Source organism: Colius striatus, chromosome 10 (genome assembly GCF_028858725.1).
Source record: "Colius striatus isolate bColStr4 chromosome 10, bColStr4.1.hap1, whole genome shotgun sequence".
Classification (NCBI taxonomy): Eukaryota; Metazoa; Chordata; class Aves; order Coliiformes; family Coliidae; genus Colius; species Colius striatus.
In genome coordinates this window covers 29,684,454-29,703,947 of record NC_084768.1, presented here as the reverse complement: position 1 = coordinate 29,703,947, position 19,494 = coordinate 29,684,454, and the positions used below count along the sequence as shown (strand labels likewise).

Genomic DNA, 19,494 nt, shown 5'->3' with positions numbered 1-19,494 from the left:
CAAAGTCTTTGTGCTATGAGAAAAAGAGCTATGAAGTCAGAATAACCATTAGACTAGCAAGCTTGCTCTAGAGTCAATATCTGTAGTTCTTCCCTTTGTGAACAGAGACTAGGATAAATAATGGCCAGGCTGGTTTGGGTTTTTTTTGCAAAGCTTTGTTTATTATAGGAATAGATGAGGAGAAATCTTGTATTGTGGCATTTTGAATTGATCAGAATGTTTTTCACTGAAAGCAGTTGTGGACAACTAAGTATGTATAGTGCAAAATTTGCTGAGAGTGTAACTTCATGTGTTCAAACAAAACCAGCTTACCTAAGCAATTTTGTTAGCAAATAGTGTGTAACAACTGGCTGAGGTGCTTCTTGCTTTTGTTGTTTATTGCAATAACCAACTTTCTGTATAAAAAAGTATATTCTGTGTACATCTTGAATATAAAACACTGACTGTTGAGACTGTATTTCAAGTATGCAAAAACATGCAGAAAAAGTCAATGTGAACTTTAAGTTATTGGCAAGGGGGAGATGTTTATAATAGAGGATTCAAAGATGTGCAGGGTTTCAGATCTGTCATGAAAGGATGTGAAATGTAATTAACCTAAAATAACCTTTAAAATATTTTTTGAGCCTGATAAATTAAATGAGCTGTTGAGATAACTTAATGAGAGATTTTAATTTTGTACCTTAAATAACATCCTATTAAAATCCTCAAGGTTTTGCTTTGTGATGGAATCTACTGAGAGTGACATTTTCGCAATGACCTCATGATTCAGTAACATTGTTAATATATTTGGTGCATACTTGAGGGTAAGGTCTAGGTTAATGGCAGCATTTGTTCTTTAAGTGCTTGAAGCCACAAAGCTCTAATTGAAGGTATGAAAGTTCAAACCTCATTATTTTAATGCAGTCATGTGGTATAGTGACAGTAAAAGTAGTTATAGGATGAACTCATATGTCAGGGTTCATAATTTGTCCATGAAAACAAATTATTATGTGAAACTTGGAATTAAAATTCTCTGCCTCGGAGTTTAAATAAAACATGAAACTTCAGGTCTAACATGGTTTCTGTATTTATCTTTACTCAAAAAGAGAAGTAAATATTTGCATACCTTTACTGTGGAGAATGCTGCTATGGGACTTGTTTACATGAAGAAAGTTACAGTGCATGCACTACATTTTTCACACAAAGACTTGTAGTTAGATACTTTATGTATTTGTTTCAAGTAGTTAATCTGTGGGGTTCCTTTTGGCAAAGTTGCATCTAAAATTTTCTAAATATTGATAATTGAATAAATTTAATGGATGAGCTGTTGCCAAGGAAAATACCTAGTGTGCTTATCACAGTGTCAAGAATCCAGGGGTTGAAGACAAAGGTCAGAATGTTCATTACTGCTTGCATTTCATCAGTGCTGTGAACCTTGGTTGCCTGTTTGCAGCTTTGCATATTATACTGTCTCTGATGTGACTTAGTTCCCTTTTACGATCCCTCCTGCCTGTTCTGATGTTCCTAAGCTCTCCTTTTTCTCCTGTGTTCTCCTAGAAGTGTTTGTTTTTCTCTGTGGTGTCCCTCACAGGGAACAGGAGGAAAAGCTTCCCACACTAACAATTATTTGACTATAGCCATAAAAGTTGCAAGTTCAGACTGCTTTGTGCACAAGCATACTTATTGTGTGACCTCCTTAATCCTTCTGCACTGTAAATTCTTTGGGCTGTGGACTATTGGTCTGGGAATCTTAGTGATAGCTACGCAGTTTTGTCTTGTATCATAGTTTTACTGTCCCTGAAAAATGGCACATCTCTTTCTTAGCATACACTTAATAGTTCTGGCACAACTTTTATTTCTGTAGTGTCTCCTTGCTAAATGAACATTGTTCTGAATCGTGGGCTTTCGATTGACAAGCTGCTTAACTGATGGTATGCGACGTAAATCGAGTTTGTGGGTATTAGTAAATCTATTATTAACTCTTTGTTTAGTGTTAGGTCGGGTTTTGTTGTTTTGCCTTAAAATTAAGTTAAAAACGGTAGTGTTACAAATTTGAAGCACATGCACATATCAAAGAAATCTTGAATCTGATTAGAATAAAACAGGCTAATGAAAAAACTGGAGAAGTTTGGCAAGATAAACAGATGTGCATGCAGAGCTGTCTGAATTGAGAGGAAACGTAACAGGTTAACATTGTCAAATTATATTGATCAGGCATTAGCATCAATCCTGATTAAACTGGCAGCTGTTTAACATGGTCCATTTGACAATGACTTCTTTTTATTTTCTATATGATTACTTGCCTACTGACACATTTTTCCTCAGTATAATTTACATACTGTGTTTAAGATGTTGCTGACTGAGAAACAGTTGAATTATACCAGAGTATAAAGAAAATCTTATCACAGAATCACAGAATGGTGGGGGTTGGAAGGGACCTTTAGTGATCATCTAGCCCAACCCCCCTGCAGAAGCAGGTTCACCTAGATCAGGTCACACAGGAACATGTCCAGGTGGGTCTTGAAGACCTCCATGGAAGGAGACTCCACACCCTCCCTGGGCAGCCTGTGCCAGGGCTCCCTCACCCTCACAGTGAAATAGTTTTTTCTTATGTTTAAATGTGTTCCAGCATCATCCCATTACCTCTTTTCTTGTTGCTAGATACCATAGAAAAAAGGGATGCCCCAACCTCCTGACACCCACCATTCAGATATTTGTTAATAAGATTATGGCTTAAATGAACATGTATGAATATCAGGGAAAATCTAGAAACAAAGCAGCTGAAGCAAACCAACTTAATTCCAAGAGAGCCCTCTAATAAATTGAATGAAATGTTTATCTTCTTTTTTTTTCCACAGTTTTCTTTATGCTAAATGTTTTTTAGAAATCAGTACCACATACAGTAGATTTAAGAAGAAAATGAGAGCAAACCTTTGTATAAATGAGAGATATTGAAAATCTTGGGGGATCCTGTTAAGTGTGGATTATTGTCAGACAAATCTGGGGTATCAACTTCCCTGGGAAAGGGTCAAGAACAGATTAAAAACCCATTTAACTGGTGGGTTTATCTGGCCATTGAACTCGGCTCTTTGATGATGTGATAGATATCCCTTACCATTCTAATTGCTGAAACCTTCTATTTTTCCATAAGCAAAAGTAAACTGCTGCTCTTTCCCCTGGTTTACTAGAAATTAGAGTAATTTCAAGGGAAAGCTATTGTGGTGCCTAACTTTTTCAGTGAGGTATATTAATGATGCATGTCCTTCCATCTGCTATCTGATCTCTTTTTTTTTTTTTTGGTCCCATAATTAACAAGGCTTTTATCATCAAATTTTGCCTCTACTGTATGAAATCTCCACCTGAGAATAGTCATAGACAACCTTTAGTAGTTGCTAGCTCCATTTTTCCTTGCACTTTAGGAAACTTCTCTAGTAGTTTAGGGATTCGAAAGTAGGTAATCATAGTTTCACATGCTGGAGCAAGCAGTGAAAGGTTGTTTAAACTCCACTTTGTGTTAAGTAAAGTGGATAAAGATTTAAATCCATTTCACCTAAGCTACATAATTGATCTTACCCTTTTTATTATAAGCTTCTGTTCTGTATTGAATCCCTCAGGTCAGAGCAGTGGAAACTGTATAATAATGTTCACTACGTATATATATAATTATTACATTTTCTACTGTAGGTTTTACAGATAATTAATCCCATAAAATGCTCAATTCTGACATGGCTGTACCAAGGACTGGCTGTCTCATTTACATACAGTTCTGTGTCCCAGTATTGTGTCCCCAAGGTAGACAGGTTAAAGAGGTTGGGGCTGTGTCTGAGTGGTGCTGCATATTTAAACACCCTCCTCCACACCCATATTTGAAATGGGCAAAGCATGAGGGAGTAGCACAGAACATCTAAGCACTGGATCTAATTAAGAAGTAGTAATCTGAGGCCTATGTTACCCACCGTAAGATGAAGATAGGTGATGCTGACTGTGGTGTGATGAGGTCTGACATGGTAGAATGAAATGTTAATGGGAGACTTCAGTTAACTGTATGTAGACTGGATATGTGCCCCACCTGGACACAATCACAGAATCTCAAGGGTTGGAAGGAACCTTGGAAGATCATCTAGTCCAACCCTTCTGCCAGAGCAGAACTACGTAGAGTAGGTCACACAGGAACTTATCCAGGTGGGTCTTGAATGTCAGTAGACTTTACATGTTCAGTGACTGCTGCTTAAGACAGATTAAACTCTAGCAAAGAGCCCATGGGAGAAGCGACACCATTGCATTTATCCTTAGCAGTGCTCAGTTCTGGTTCAAAATCAGAATCATAGAATGGTAGAACATAGAAAGGACCTCTAGAGATGATCTTGCCCAACCCCCAGCTAAAGCAGGTTCCCTTCCATCAGGTCACACAAGAATGTGTCCAGGTGGGTCTGGAAACCTCCAGAGAAGGAGCCTCCACACCCTTCCTGGGCAGCCTGGACCAGGGCTCCCTCGCGTCAACAGCAAAGAACATTCTCCTTGTGTTCAAACAGCGCTTCCTGTGTTCCAGCTTCTACCTGTTACCCCTGGTGCCCAGTGACAGCACAACAGAAAAAAGACTGGCCTTATCCTCTCGACACCTGCCCTTTAGGTATTTATAAGCACTGATAAGATCCCCTTTCAGACTTCCCTTCTGCAGGCTAAACAGCTCCAGGTCTCTCAGCCTTTCCTTGTAAGAGAGATGTTCCAGTCCCCTCATCATCTTGGTGGCCCTGCACTAGACTCTCTCTAGAAATTCCCTGCCTCTCTAAAACGGTGGAGTCCAGAACTGGATACAGTACCAGTTTAATTCAAAAAGCCACCCTAAAGGCTGAAACTAAAATATATGTATGCAGAGCTAAAAAATAGTAAAAAAACTTGCTTAAGTTGATTTCAGTTTCAAAAAGATAAGCTGATTTAGAAAGAAAGCTTATTGAAGAGCAAGGAACATCAGCAAAGAGACCTGCATCTTTATAGCTTTTATGGAACTGAGTTAAGGACCTCTTCTTCAGTGCTGAGAATTGTAGTGTTCTTCCTGCCCCTGAGTAGGAAATAAAAATGGGTAAAAGGGAAGTGGAGGGTTTAAAAACAGGATAAAGGAGGTTGTTAGTTCAGTGAGTAAAAGGAGATAATGACACAACTTTTAAACAATTCAAGGATGAAATCTGTGAACTACTATCTGTGCTGTATAGCCAATTTCATAACATAGTTTCAGCAGTTGAGGACTGGAAACTGGCAAATGTGGTATGTATGTTTAAAAAAAGGGCTTCAGGAGAGATCTGCAGAGTTACAGAATTGCAGATGTTTCCTTCTTGCTATAGTTGCCAGAATCCTAATTCCTATGAGTGTCATTTATCATTTGGTTGCATTATTTGAATAGAGAAGCATTACCAAGTCATTCACATAACCCTGACAATGCTGACCTCACTGTTTATACTCTGCTATTACAGTACCTTTGTCATCAGTGGTTTTATATTTATTTCTAGGTCATCAGTTATAATGCTGAATAATGTTATGTGCATGGCTGTTCTGTTGACACAGAACAGCCAAATTCAGTAGCAGTTCTTCTTGACAGCTACTTTTAAAAATTCAGTTGTTAGCCATGTTCTTAACCCAGAAAGTTTGCTGTCCTAGAGATACATTTCTTAAGAAATATAGTTTGCAGGCAAGGTAAAAGGTCTAAACAATTCTAAGTCTGATGTTTACATGTTGTCTTTATCTGCAGATGCAGTAATTTAAACACTCTGACCCCCACCTCCACCATCCAAAAGCACCTAAGAACTCTTCTTGGAAACTGCAGTGATTTTTTTTTAACTTTATTTTTCCATAAAAATCCCAACTGATGTTACTTCTACCTTTTCTTTAATTGGAAAAGCTGCTACAGGATTAAAGGAATAATTTTGCCTGGGATTGACATCATCTTAGCTGCTCTGAAACCACCTGGATAGTCTGCGTACTCCTTGACTCTTATTTGGCTGGGTAGAAATGGACTTTTCTTTGACTTGTGCTTCAGTTTGCAAAAGGCAGTGCTGAGAAGAAAAGGGGACTGACAGAGTTAGAAATTAAGGAGCACAGAACAGAGCAAACTGCAACAATAAACCAATAATGTTGATGTCTGATAACTTTGAGGTACATTTAGAATCATGCTGCAGTCGTCATGTTTGTGTTTTGCTCATGGCAGCTCAAACTTCCATTTAGATGCTTTCTACTTCAGTGATTTCATGAGGAAACCTTAGGAGACAGAAGTTTCTTCAGCTTCATTACCTATTCTGGAAAGAACTTCTTCCCTTGAATTCCACCTGGACTGTACAGATTTGTGTTCTGCTATGAGATCATTCTGTCAATATAGGCTTGTTTACTTCACAACTTCAGCAGTTTTAATAACACCCACCATTTCTATTAGCTGATTATTTTTTGGGATGGAGCTGTGTATTGCTACTCCTGATTGCCAGTGTTTTTTTCTTCTGTGGAGACCCAACGTTTTGGTAGAATTGAATTCTCTGTTTTCTAATGTAGTTTCCTGCATTAATTAGTTTCTATCTGGATCCTGTCAGACTCAGTAGGATACCACTCTTCTGAGAAGCTTCTTTTGTTTCTGCAATCAGGAAAGGCTTTACTTCTTTTATGGAAAGAATTTTCTCTAGGGATCATGCCAAGACTCAGAAGAGTAAGAAATCTTATGGCTTTGTATTTGAATGTAATCAAACTTGCACTCATCCTAATTTTATCTTTTTATATCTGGAACACATCTGTAGAGTAATATGTTTTTTTGGCATTGGCTTTAACCAAAATTGAAAGTAATGCCGTAAATGATCATGATTGCTGGAAATATTGGTCAGTGGTAGGGAATCAGAGTTTCTGCAGGTGTTCCATCTTTCCTGGTAGCATCCAAAGCTATTGGCTAATTTCATCGAGGCCTGAAAAGAAGAAATGTAAAAAATAATTGCAATTGCAATTTTGTAAGAAATGGAACTGAGTAGGAGCCACCCCCTCACATTCTATCAGAGAGGGTACATTGTTTATTGTGGCTTGACAGCACTGGTTGCCACTCAAGTATGACAGCTCTCGATTAGATGGGGAAAATGCAGTCTCCAAGTTGAGAGGAGAAGCAGGAGAGCCAGAGTTACCCCTGTAAGGACTATGTGAGGGAGCAAGATGACAGAAACCCAAACTCCATTCTGTAGGAAACAGAGTGTCTTAAATTCTGTTGCTTGGGAAGCAGCTTGTTTATATTGCAGTACTGAATCTGAAGTCTTTCTGTTTCTGGAAACCTTTCTCTTGGTGACCTAACTCTAGGCAAGTTTGGAAGGACAGCTTTTGAAAGAATGTTGAGATGCTGCTCCAGTAAACTGAAGATCTTTCCACATGCTGCCTTTGCAGCAGTTTGCAGCTGTCCCAAGCTAAGACTGCTCTGAAGGGTCATCACGAGGAAGTGATTGGTGTCTTTCCTGGACAGTATATCTGACCTTTCAGAAAGAGGAGGAGGGAACCCCCTCACATTTTGGTTGTGCATATTGGAGCAAAGCATACTTGTGGCATCATCTGCAGCTTATTTCTTTGCTTTTCACTACTAAAGACATTAAAAAAATTAGTATTCCATAAGCTTGAGAGACTATTATCTAATTGGCTTTTGGTTAGGAGGATACTGATTTCTAGGTCAATGTAAAACAAATGAGCATTTAAATTGAAGAGGAGCAGCTGTTCTAAAGCCCCTTTCCACAGTGCCTGGTTTTGTTAAGGATAATTATGTCTAATTTTAAATTATGATAGCTTTGAGTATTGAGCTTTGCCTTGTTACATCCACTGCCTCATTCTCCTTCATCAGTAAGAATGTTCCATCATGGAGCTAGGTTTCTGATTAAATTTATTTTTCTAGGCCTTTTAAATAATGAAGAGAAATGTAGCTTTAAAGATGATGTTTTCAACACTCCTGTGCCAATGTTACCATTCTTCCATTTTCTTTTTTGAGGTCTGAAAACAGATATACTGCTGTCTTATGCCTGTGGAAAGATACTGTTGGAAATATACATGTTTATGTAAAGGTGTAAGATTTTTGTTGATATTTTTAGCTTGAAAAGGGAATCATTATTCTTCAGTGCTGAAAAATCCAAGAAAGCTCTTGTTCGCCCTTGGAGGGGAACATATGCTAAAGACGTCCTGTGGATTACATACTGCTTGTTTCAATTAACACATTGATATTCTCTGTTGGTTCTTGAGACAAAAGCCCAGGTGATAATTCAGATGATGCATGAAAATCGTATTTCTTTTTTTTTAATGATAAGCTTAAATTTTTGTCTTTTTTTTTAATACAGAAGATTTCAACTGTTACACTCCAATGTTATGTTAGTAATGCACTTCAAAGAACATATATTGTAAATGTATTGCTGCTGCACTGAAGCATGTTTGGCTTTATGAGATGTTTGTTGCTGAACGTGGCAGTATTGCAGTGGGATGCATAAGAATTGCGTGTTTGAATTGAATTTGGAGTAAAATGTAAATATAACTGTCAAGAAATGTAAACATTTATTTTTCTTTTTGATATTCAAGCATTTTTCTACCTGCTAATGGTATGGAAAGAAGTTATCTTCACGTGACTATAAAAACAACGAATGTCACACTTTTCATCTGAGAAATATTCTTTGAGGTCAACATTTCTAACTGTCTTTTGTTTCTTCTCTTTTGACTAAATGTAATAGGTTCTGTTAAACAAAACCAAAAAGCTGGAGAGTTTGCCAGATTATTATTATGCATCTGTGGTTTTTTTTGAGGAAAAATAGCTTTCAAAGATGAAAAAAACCACAGGAGAGCTCATAAAAATGGAATGTGTGACACAGATCCTGGAGGAGAGGGTGAACTGAAAAAATTATTTGTCATTTCACTGTAAATCTTTTAAATGCTGAATTAATTTCTTCTTTTATCTTTCTTTCGGTTTTTGTTCTAGTTTGGTGGATAAATGTTGGGAAAAGGAACGTCTATAAAAAAAATGAACAGCTTTTAACTTGTCTAGCATTTTTAGGGAATGACAAAATTGTGAGAAATGAATAGCAAAATTTTGTCTGAGATCAGACAAGGAAGAATAAAAATCTGTCAGAATCCATCAGCAAAAAAAGCTGCTGAGAGACAACTCCCTAGATATCCAGACACCTAGTCTAGTATAGACAAAGACAGGGGAGAGTAAAACCCTCTAACTCCAAATGTTTTGGCTTATTTTCCAAGTGCTTATTTCAAAGGCAATATTTGAATATATCATATCTTACTTAAGCAGGTGAAATATTATGGTCTTTGGAGACTTGTCCAAGCACTTTAATGTCAGCTGGAATCCAAGGTAAAATTCAAGCTATATTGGAATGAATTACAAGTGGATTAATTTGGAAACATATTTAGTGTTGCACACTCTGTTCTGAGCAGAATAATTAAAGAGGAATCAGTTGTTAACTTTCATGGCTTCTTTTTGTGAGTGTGTTTGTCTTAACTCATGGTTTTTGAATGTTATGCTAGTGTAATAGAAGTGATTGCTTGTTTTGTGAAGCATCAAGTGTTTGTTTTGAAGAATTGTGTCCAAAATGACAAATATCTTTTAGATACAAGGAAGAGGAAAATACAGTGCAAGTTCTTGTCCTTACTTTTAACTCTGAAAAGGAAGTGCAATCTCTGCAAAAATTCGGAGAAGCTTTTGTTTTGAAAATGGCATGTTTGAAACGTAGCACCAGAGAAGACCGTTTCCATCCTGTTCCGATGCCAGTCAAAGTTCAGAACAAGAACGTTTGCATAGTGAATTCAGCATCTTCTGTAAATATTAAAGTTTAATTGAAGATTCTTGCCAAAGATGTTAGCTGTCAAAGGGGCTTGAGCCAAGAAACTTGTTTCTGCCGGGAAGCTGGTGTCTCTTCTGAATATGCCTTCTAGGGTACAGTATGAAAACAGTTGTTCTGTAGATGAATGAACTCTTTCCTCCACCCTCGACGACAGCAAATTTACATTTGTATGGAAGATGAGTGGGTGTGCCGCCTTTTATAATGTACTGAAGGTGGGGGATGGGGCAGTCTTGTCCAGTAATCTAAACCTAACAACCTGGAGACAGAAAAGGCACTGTGAAAGCCTGATTACTGCATAAACCTTGAGGATTTTAGACATTATTTTCAGTATTTCTTCTCCCGAGGACCAAGCCTCAGAAGCGGAGTTTGTTGTGGGTCAGAATGAGATCCTGCTATGGTTCATTGTTAATGCACAGCCTTGTTCCGAAGCTCTTAGTGTATCAAACTGAATCTTGTAAATAGGCAGGAAATCCAGAAGAAATTCAGACAAGCTGTCAGGCAAGTTTTCTTACAGTGACTGCCAAGTATTTATTAGGTTTTTTTTAAAATGAGTTACCTCATCAACCTTCCTTGTTTCAATAGTCTGTCAGTTTATCTCAAAGGGACACGCTTCTAAATCTCCAGATAAACAGAGCTTGATCAAAATAAATAAAAAAACCAAACCAACCCCAAACACTTGAGTTTCAGATTGACAATGAAACATTTGGCTCATTTTGGTTGCACAGACAAATGTTACTAAAGACTTGAAAAAATTCCGCTGAAATTCTCAGCCAATAATCTTTCAGAAAGTGTTCTTTTTTACCAGCAGACAATATGTTCTGTAAGGAAATGTTATATCTTTATGGTTTGCCACAGCTTGATGTTCTGTTGCTTTTAGTTTTGACTAAAGAGAGTAAGAAATAGAATGAATTTGGAATTTCAGTGTTTTAGACCAGGGAATTGTTCTGAAAAGTGCATTGGGAATGGACGTATGTAATAAAAAGCATTATATCTTCTTGCAGGCAACTGAAAAGCTGTTTTTTTTTTTTTAAGACTGATATTTGGATTTGAATAGTCTTTTTGTATGTCAAAGCACAGATGGGTCTTTATCATTGGATCATCCTATTGTGTAGTGTGGATGTACTTCACACCATATCTCCCATGATGGAGTCCCAGTTGTGCTGAGAGGCTTTCCAGTGTTTCTGTAGTCAGTTCTAAATACCACAAGTGGCTTAATACCTCTTCTAAATTGTCACTGTATGTGGACTTCAGTTTCCAGTGTTACAAGTCTAAGTTGTGCAGCTATTGGATTCACTTAAGCTGTACCAGAGAGTACACAAATTTTTGATCCCCAATGTAATGATTTGATTGCTGAGATAACATTTACTGGCTCTGCTTTTATGGTAATGATAGGTTTCCATTCTGATGTGATGGAGTAGACCACAAAGGATGGCAGGATGCAGTACCAAGAAGCTGAAAGAATTAGAAGGTTATAGCAAAGTGAATTGCTCTCCTCTTCATATCCTAGTTAATTCTGATGAATTGGATACAACTTCTTCAATGAATGTTGAGTGATTCTTGAAATATGCCTCAAATTTCAATTACACTTGAAAACATGTAGAAAGCATCTTATATTCAGCATAGACAGTACAACAAACTGCACCCAGGTCAAGGTTCTGCCCAGAAGCATCTCTATGTGTATGTATATGCACACTCTAATACAGCAGATACAGACTCCTTTCTTATTTATCCTCTTTTACAGTTGCTTTGGTGACTGGAAAATGTAAGTAATAGGACAATAGCTTATTCACAGTTGCTCAGTTATTTTTTTTTGGTAAGATGAGTTGTACATAGGAACAATGACACTACTTCATAGCGACTTCCCGTGGCCATTGCTTTCCTGACTGTGAAGTTGGTATGCCTTTGGTCATCTTCCACTGATGCTATTTCAAAACCTGCAGGCTGCAAAACAACTGAAAGAACTGTTGCTTTGAGTGTACTGAAGCTAAGGGATAGAAAACTCAAGTTATCTTCAGAGAGTTTTTCTTCTGCGAGACAGAAGCATAATAGATTTTGGTAGGAGGCAGTGGAATGAGATCTGAAACGTCATGGTTCAGAAGAGATTTCTTCTTGTCAACAGAAGTTAAAATACCAACTGAAATCTACACTTAGATCTCTCCTAGAGTTTTGCTCTGAGAGGTAGGGTTGGGTGCTGTAGGGAGTGCCTGGAAGGAGTAAAATTCCAGCAAAATTCCTCATATTGTTCTTGAATGTCTTGTCATACTTGTGAACTTTCCCATAATTAAAGGAGTTTCAATTCCTGGAGTCTTTTAACTTTGATCTTTTATAACCCAGAGAACATTTATTTTGGATTATTAATATTCCAAATAATAAGTAACAGACGTGATTTTCCATAATGGTCTCATCATATACAGCGACAATACCATGTGATAAATGGCGTGTAAGTTCTTTCAGTTTGTTTAGTGCTTTCAGGAACTGTCACAGCCATCACACTATTTCTAAAATTATTTTTCAGTATACAGTTTTAGTTACCCCTATTTCCTTTCTGGAACTGGTGCCTTGTAGGATGCAAGTCACTTGTCTTCAGCAAGCATTACCTTTGTACTTTTCACCTCAATAGGATGATTATACCAAGTGGGCCCATTAGAGTATTTCTCAGGGCAGGTGATGGTAGGTGTCTAGGGCAGGGTCTGTTTCCCAATCTCTTGCAGCTGTTTGTGGCTCTGGGTCATCTTCAGTGTGTTTTGCTCTCTTGAAGAGTTCTTGGCAGATTCTTCAATGAATTTGTCCAAAAGCTTTTAGCCGTGCTCTTGGCTTATTTATTTATTTTCTTCAGCCTTTTGCAGCAAGAAATAACCCAACGTGACTACCTTGTTTAATTTGCCAGTACCTTGTTTTATTTGTTTGGAACTTGCTCTTAGCCTTATTTAATTCATCCCAGTATTGACAAGCTGATAAGTTGTCCTTCTTACTAGACTAATCATTACAGGAACACACTTACCAGGAGTTCATGGCTCTTTCCATTTCTTGATGTCTTCAAATCAAAATTTAATAGCTTTTTCAGAGAGAGAGCTGCAGCCAAACAGGAATTGGTTGGATTATGTCCAAATGATCCCAGTACCATACTACCCTTTCTCTTTTCTCATTGCTGCAGAGCAAAGCAGAATTCCCCTCAGATTTGTTAATTTGATGTAGGAAGGAAGAATTGAATTAGGAGCTTACAGAAGTTATTGGTGGACAAACTTTGAATCCCTGTTTTTCTTCTCCTTCCTATTTTTTTAATGAAGATGACTGCTAAGGTAGATAGATACTCTAAGTCTGAAAAGATTAAAATACTACATTACCTTATTTTGACATTTTCTTCTGATAAACAGATATTTTATTAGACCCTTTCTAAATGCTGCCTGCATCTGAAAACTGATAAATGTGGTTTTCTATTAATATAATTGATAAAATTATATTTTGTGTACATCAGTTTCTTGAATATCTTTCAGTAATAATGTCTCTTAGTGAAGTGTCTTATACAAACACATTCACATCTTTCATTGGAGACTTATCTACAGATCTTTTATGATGTTAAAATGAATATCTAATGATGGCATAATCATTTCATCAAGAGACAGAGAAATTTCTAAAGGTAATAATTTGTAAGCAAAATTTTCCACATCAGAGTGTCTTTTAAATTGCATTTGGCCTTTGCTTGATTTAGTTTGGTGCCAAGTATTCTCTCCCACCCTCTTTCATCATTGTTTTCCTGTGGTAGATTTTGTAGAAAGAATAAAAAGGGAGAGTGGATGAGTGTTAACAGTATAATAGGAGGGAAGAAAATATGGTCATCACATTTGGGATCTTCTTGGTGGTGGTTTTTCATCTGATATTTAAATATCAATTGTTTGCTGTGAGGAAGGGAAAGGGAGAGGCAGTATAGAGGAAAAACCATGCCTGCTTTTTTACAGCAGTCCTGATTGGCTTCTCTATTCCAGAAACTGGGTAAGTGTGGCAGGCAGCCAATTTCCAAGCATTCTCCCCAAGAAAGCTTGCAATTTGGAAAAGAACAGATGATTCTCATGGTATTTTGAGACTCGTGCCAGCCTCAATCAATTATAACTCACTTGTGAAGACATTTTCAGATTTGTCAGTGTCTGAGTATTAAGGTAAATAATTTAGAAAGGATTAGATGTATATATGCTAATGAGAATGTTTTTAGTTATGATACAGAAATATGTGAGGCTATGTACTATTGTAATCAGGCTTAAACTTGTTCATTTAGTAGCTGATTTAGGAGGAAAATACACTGTGAATGGTATTGGATAATCGATAAGATTCCTTGATTCCTTCCACAGTAGATACTTTAATGCTGGCAGAGCCTTAGCCAAAAGAGGTAAGATAGTGCATGGTCTAATATAAGTTTTCCTAAAATGTATTACAGACTAAAACATGCTGCAGAATGCATGTAATGTTTCGAGTATACATGACTAAATGTTTTGTTTCTATAGGATTTTTAAAGCAGAAGTAGAATTTGTCCGACACTGTAGTCCTTGGTATGTTTTTCTGAGACAGCTTATTTGATGGCAAAATGCATGAAGTCATGCTGAAATCTTCCATAAATACTATCACAGAGAAGATCACATCTTAGGTTTCGGTCTGCTTTTAAACAGAGCTTTCTCTGCATTTTTATGTTGCTGTTCTCCTTGGTGATATGTTCTTAAGTTCTCATGCAGAATTTTGGGCATGGCCTGATGTTTGCCAGTGATATTTGCAAAAGAAGACGCTGTTCCTTTAAAATCAAGTGACTGCTGGAGTTGTTTTTAACTAGCTCGCTGCTTTTTCATGGTACAGTATACTCCATGCAAATGAGCTGCCTGCTCTGCCTCTGTGCGGCTGCCTGCCCTGGTGGGGAGCTCACAAAGACTCTGCAGACCTAATTCAGCATTCAGTTGTTTAAAACGGCAGATGGAAGGAGGTATCGGCAAGATGAGGATTTATTAGCTGCTCACAATAAAAGACCACACTCGCTTCGCAGAGGATCAGAAACAGCCTGGTGAATGGGATTGAGTTGTATCTGCTTTCAGCTGACTTTACAATGATGTGTTTAGCTCATGTGACTTGGTCATTTAGCATGAAGATCAGCTAAAGATTTCCATGTAAATATATATTCCTTTAAGCACCATCAACCTGTGTGCTTGTATTGAGACTTTTTTTGGTTTGCAGCTGTCATAACTGTGGGAACAGGAACACTTCATCAAGCTGTGGTAGGCAGCCTACGGTCTGGGCTCCCGTTGTTGCATTTGCACACTTGAGGATGTCTGGCTGAAATCCCCTCATAAACACAGCTCTAGATGAAGTTTGATTTCTTTTATGTATCTTGTGAAGTCATTCAGGGACTGAACTTAGGTTCTTTTTAAATACAGTATTTATATGCAGAAGTTATAAATAGGTTCTTCCTAAGCTGTTATCGGGAAATGAAATCTGTTGCTTTAGCTTTCTGCTAAAATTGAAGGTTCACTGCAGCAGTAGGTTCATTATATTTGCAATATTTTATTTTTGCCTTTCTAGTATAGGAAGGGCACGTGTAGGACAAAAGCTCCTTGACGTGCTCAGTAATTTGAATCATACTGGGATGAGTATACCCACATTTTAATTTTCCTTGAAATGGTGTTTGGTATAGCTGGAAGCATCATTGTTGCTTATTTTTAAACCCAGACTGTATGCTCCTATTTTAAAATGGGATTGGGATAACGTACATAAAGGAGCAAAGCCTATTTTGACCTTGCTGGAGTTATCTGTGTGAAAGTAGCTGGAAAACAGCTACTGCAGGACAGACTGAAAAAGACTCAACTGAACTGTGCTTTTTTTCCCCTCATTTTTCCACGGATGAGGGAAGGGCTTCTTAAGACAGCTCTGTCAGTGATGAATAGATGAATGAATTCTTAAACGTTCCGAACTTGCAACATGTGTTCCAGACCCTTCAGCACATAAGAGTCGGAAGATCTCAGCAATGAACTAAAGAATGTGCCGTGTCTGCTGCATACGAGAAGGAGATCAGCATACCTCAGAGATAGCAGAAACAAAAGAATGTGCGACAGTATTTGAAGAATCTGACATTGGCTTTGTCTCACAGAGAAGTCAAGGAATCCTTCAAAATTTGGAAAAATAAAATTTCTGGTTTTTCATTGTGAGATTTTTCAGTACTTTAAGTAGTGCTGAATCCTGTGTGTTTACAGAGCTGAGTTTTTAGTGAAGTGTGACAGCGTGTTTTTTAAAGGAAATGTGACCCGGATTTTGTGAGCTTATTATAAACACTAAATGAAGGCAGCTGCTGTAGTTTACTGATCCCTTAAAACAACTCAAGTAAATTGAAATAAGACAAGAACATGTATGTGTGGGATCTGAATTAATTTCCACTCTTTGGCCTTATGTGCGTGGACTTGTGGATTATTACCTATTTCTAGACAGTTGTGTATATGAGGGGAACAAGACATCCAACCTTGAGAAGATTTAGGAAAGTCAAACAGATTTTTTTTGCAATGTGACCTACTGAATCTGCCACGAGAGAGGCAGGCAAAATTATGTACAGATAGTCAGAGACCGTGGCTGCAGTTCTGCATGACAGGCAAGTGAAAGACCACGTTCTATTTTTAGTGAGTGGACGGAGGGAGGATGGGAGGGGGAGAAAAGTTTGAAAATAATGGACTTCTTTAGCAGTTAGAGAGCAAAGCTAGCCAGAAGCAAGTGAGCTTTAGCAGGAATTCGTGATCAGCAGAGTCAAAATATGGATGATTCAAGTATTCTTCGAAGAAGAGGGCTGCAGGTAAGTGTAATTCCAGTTTACTTTTTTCTGCTTGCAGTGTCAACAGTCTCATAAAAATGCTGACAGTCTTGTGAGGTAAATTAAGTTGATGCAGTACCGAACAGAGATGCTAGAATTTTAGCCCTTCTGTTGTCACCTAGTCTATATTTCATTAATTGAAATTAGGATTTTCTATAAAGTTAAAAAAATACAGTTTAATTTTTCGATTTATATCCAACAATCTTGTGACTAGTCCTATGGAAACAAAAGAAGTTGAAACTATGGGGCTTACCTTATTATTGAAACTTCACTTTTATACTTAAAGAAATCTGTTAAGTGACTTTTCAGTCTTGCCTTGCAGTAACCATTTTACTTGAGCATTATGTAGAAGTTTGATGTCAAATCAGACTGAATATCCTAATTTACTTCAGAGCTACGCTGCTGTTACTTCAAATGCACAGTAATCCCAAACCAGAATGTAACCCCACAATGCAAATTATTTAATTTCAACAGCTATCATTGAGTTGAAATCAATACTCCTGCGGTTTATTTGCAACTTTAACATACTAGGGAAGTTTTATTTTGTAGTGGTGCTGTGGAAGTTGTATTCAATTGTAATAGCATGACAAATATGGTGATGTGTGTTAGTGTCAATGGCGTATGACCACTGAGCTGTGATTCTCGGGGAGTAAAACAGCTGGAAGTGAGTGAGTTCCAAAGTCTTCTGCAAGCTGGGCATGGAATAGACATTTGCTTGGAAGCACCGTGTTCCTTTTTTTGCATGGTAATGGGATATAGCCTATTACATACTTGCTAACATAAGTAATTGTTTATAGACCATGAACCTTGCCTATTAAACAATAGGACAGGCATGGTTAATTTAACTTCCTTTGAGGAAAATAAATTTACCATTTTAACACACTACCACTCATACCTTACCGATGCTTTGAGGCAATTACAGAATTACTGTAGCATTTTCAGAACATGTTCTGTGTCTCACCCTTTTATATTCTGTGTGTATTTGGATGTTTTTGTTCTTTGTGCCAGCTATGAATATTATTGAAACAGCTCAACAGTGTGCTGCTGTGTATAATGTGGTGACAGTGTGCTCTGGCAGTGCATTTGCTCATCATAAAACTATCTTCTGGTTTTTAATTTCTGAAAAAAAACCCCCTGAGTATATATGAATAAATCAGATTTTGGGTTTTGATAATATTTCTTGTCAATGTATTTAACTGGTTGGAAATTCACAACCAAGGAAATTGTTTCTGACCACAGATAACTAAAATTTCTCAAGCCCTGGATGGTGATTGTCTAGAGCTTTTCTGCACCTTGAATTTCTCTGGGATGTTGTGTCTGTTTGATGGATGAGGGAGTGGCTTTTGTCATGATGCTTCAGGAGAGTATTGGGAGAAAAATGGAGTTTGGAGGATCCCAAAGATCTAGGGGAAAAAAAAGAAGTCTGAAGGATCCCAAAGGTCTACTAATGTCAGCAGAAGATCTGCTGAGAGTGAGAATGGAGTTTGGTGATTGGTGTTGTATCTGTAAGCACTTGAGTAGGTATGTATAAATACATATACATATATATAGGAGTAATTAATATCTTCATCAAAAATGCCTCGGGGCCTAAGAAAAAAATGCTAAAAGAACATGAGGAAGTTAAGGCAGATGTGTAAGTCCAAAAGGAAGTTAATGCTGGATTTTTTTTCCTATATTTTGGAGGAGACCCTTTAGAAGAAACTGTGGCTCAGAGAAATGACCATTTTATAGATAACTTCAAGTTTAACAATCAGGAAAAATAAAAAAGCTGTCGGTTCCTGTTGGCACTACAAAGACAACATGTTTAAATTACATTTCTCAGGAGCTGGGTGAGTTTGGAAAGGCACTGATGAAAAGAAGTTATTTTCCTAGTACAAACTGGATGTTGATGGCTTTTAAAATGACCAGCACAGCCTAAATTAGGTCCTTTAATCCAACCTCTCCACTCAAAGCAGGGCTAATTCCAAAATTAGATCAGGTTACTGAAGGTCTTGTCCAGGCTAGTTTTGAGTATTTCTAGGGATGGAGATTTTGCAGCCTTTCTTGGCAGCTGTTCTTGTACTTAATCACTTATACTACAAAAACATTGTTTCCTTTGTATTTTGGTATTACAGAACACTTTCCAGAACTTATTTGTACTATTTCATGTGATATTTGCAAATGGGCTACTGAAGATTGATGGAGATGAACAAATGGATTATTTTAGGTTTGGGGTTTTGTTTTTTTCCCCTGACCAGGGTTTTGGTTTTATATTGATAACCTCTGCTTTAAAACAAAAAATTGTGGCTGTTTTTAACACAATTGTTTCAGACTTGTACTGCAGTGGCTTTGCTGAGGCTGCTGTGTTTTAGGGGCTTTGTCTTTATTTGTTTTCATCCTGCTTATTGGGCATATATGGTTATTGGTGCCCATATATGGGCATTATGGTGGAATCCTTCTTACTGTCAGTGATGTTTCAGTTGTTCTTCTCTTCTGCCTTTCCCTCCATTGCTTCCTGTAACAGAGCTGTGATAATGACAATGAACATAGCTCTTTCTTTTTGTATGTTATTCCTGCTAACAAAAGCAAACTGATTTTTAAAGTTGTTTTCTTTTTTCTGTCTCTACAGAGAGCACCACCTTTAAGGCAGTGATCTGAATTTCCAGGTGCTTTTTCAGCTCTCCACACTTTGTTCATACCAACAGAGATCTGTAATCTGTTACTGGTTCAACCTCATTTTCTCTAGTCTTTCTGGAATTTCTTCCACTTGGAAAAGTACTTTGGAAGTACTACTTTGGAAGTACTGTTGTTCTATTCCTTTCTTATTTTCAGTGGTTGCCCGTTCAAGGGCCTGAGTTGCATGATTTGCAGGTT

General features: G+C 37.5%; 2 protein-coding genes across 10 annotated transcripts in view; one reads left to right on the top strand and one right to left on the bottom strand.

Moving 5' to 3' along the window:
* The window catches only part of PRDX1 (peroxiredoxin 1), a 354,386-nt gene that overhangs the window by 162,460 nt on the left and 172,432 nt on the right, over positions 1–19,494 (bottom strand). The window lies entirely within an intron of this gene.
* MAST2 (microtubule associated serine/threonine kinase 2) overlaps positions 1–19,494 on the top strand; it is a 190,336-nt gene that overhangs the window by 31,212 nt on the left and 139,630 nt on the right. For 2 of the 9 annotated variants that reach the window (XM_062003292.1, XM_062003290.1), the window contains exon 2: positions 15,776–16,623. The exons of the other annotated variants lie outside the window; for them this stretch is intronic. In XM_062003292.1, the coding sequence (XP_061859276.1) occupies positions 16,585–16,623 (39 nt within the window). In that variant the 5' untranslated portion in view covers positions 15,776–16,584. The remainder of the gene's footprint in view (positions 1–15,775; positions 16,624–19,494) is intronic. 9 annotated transcript variants of the gene reach the window in all.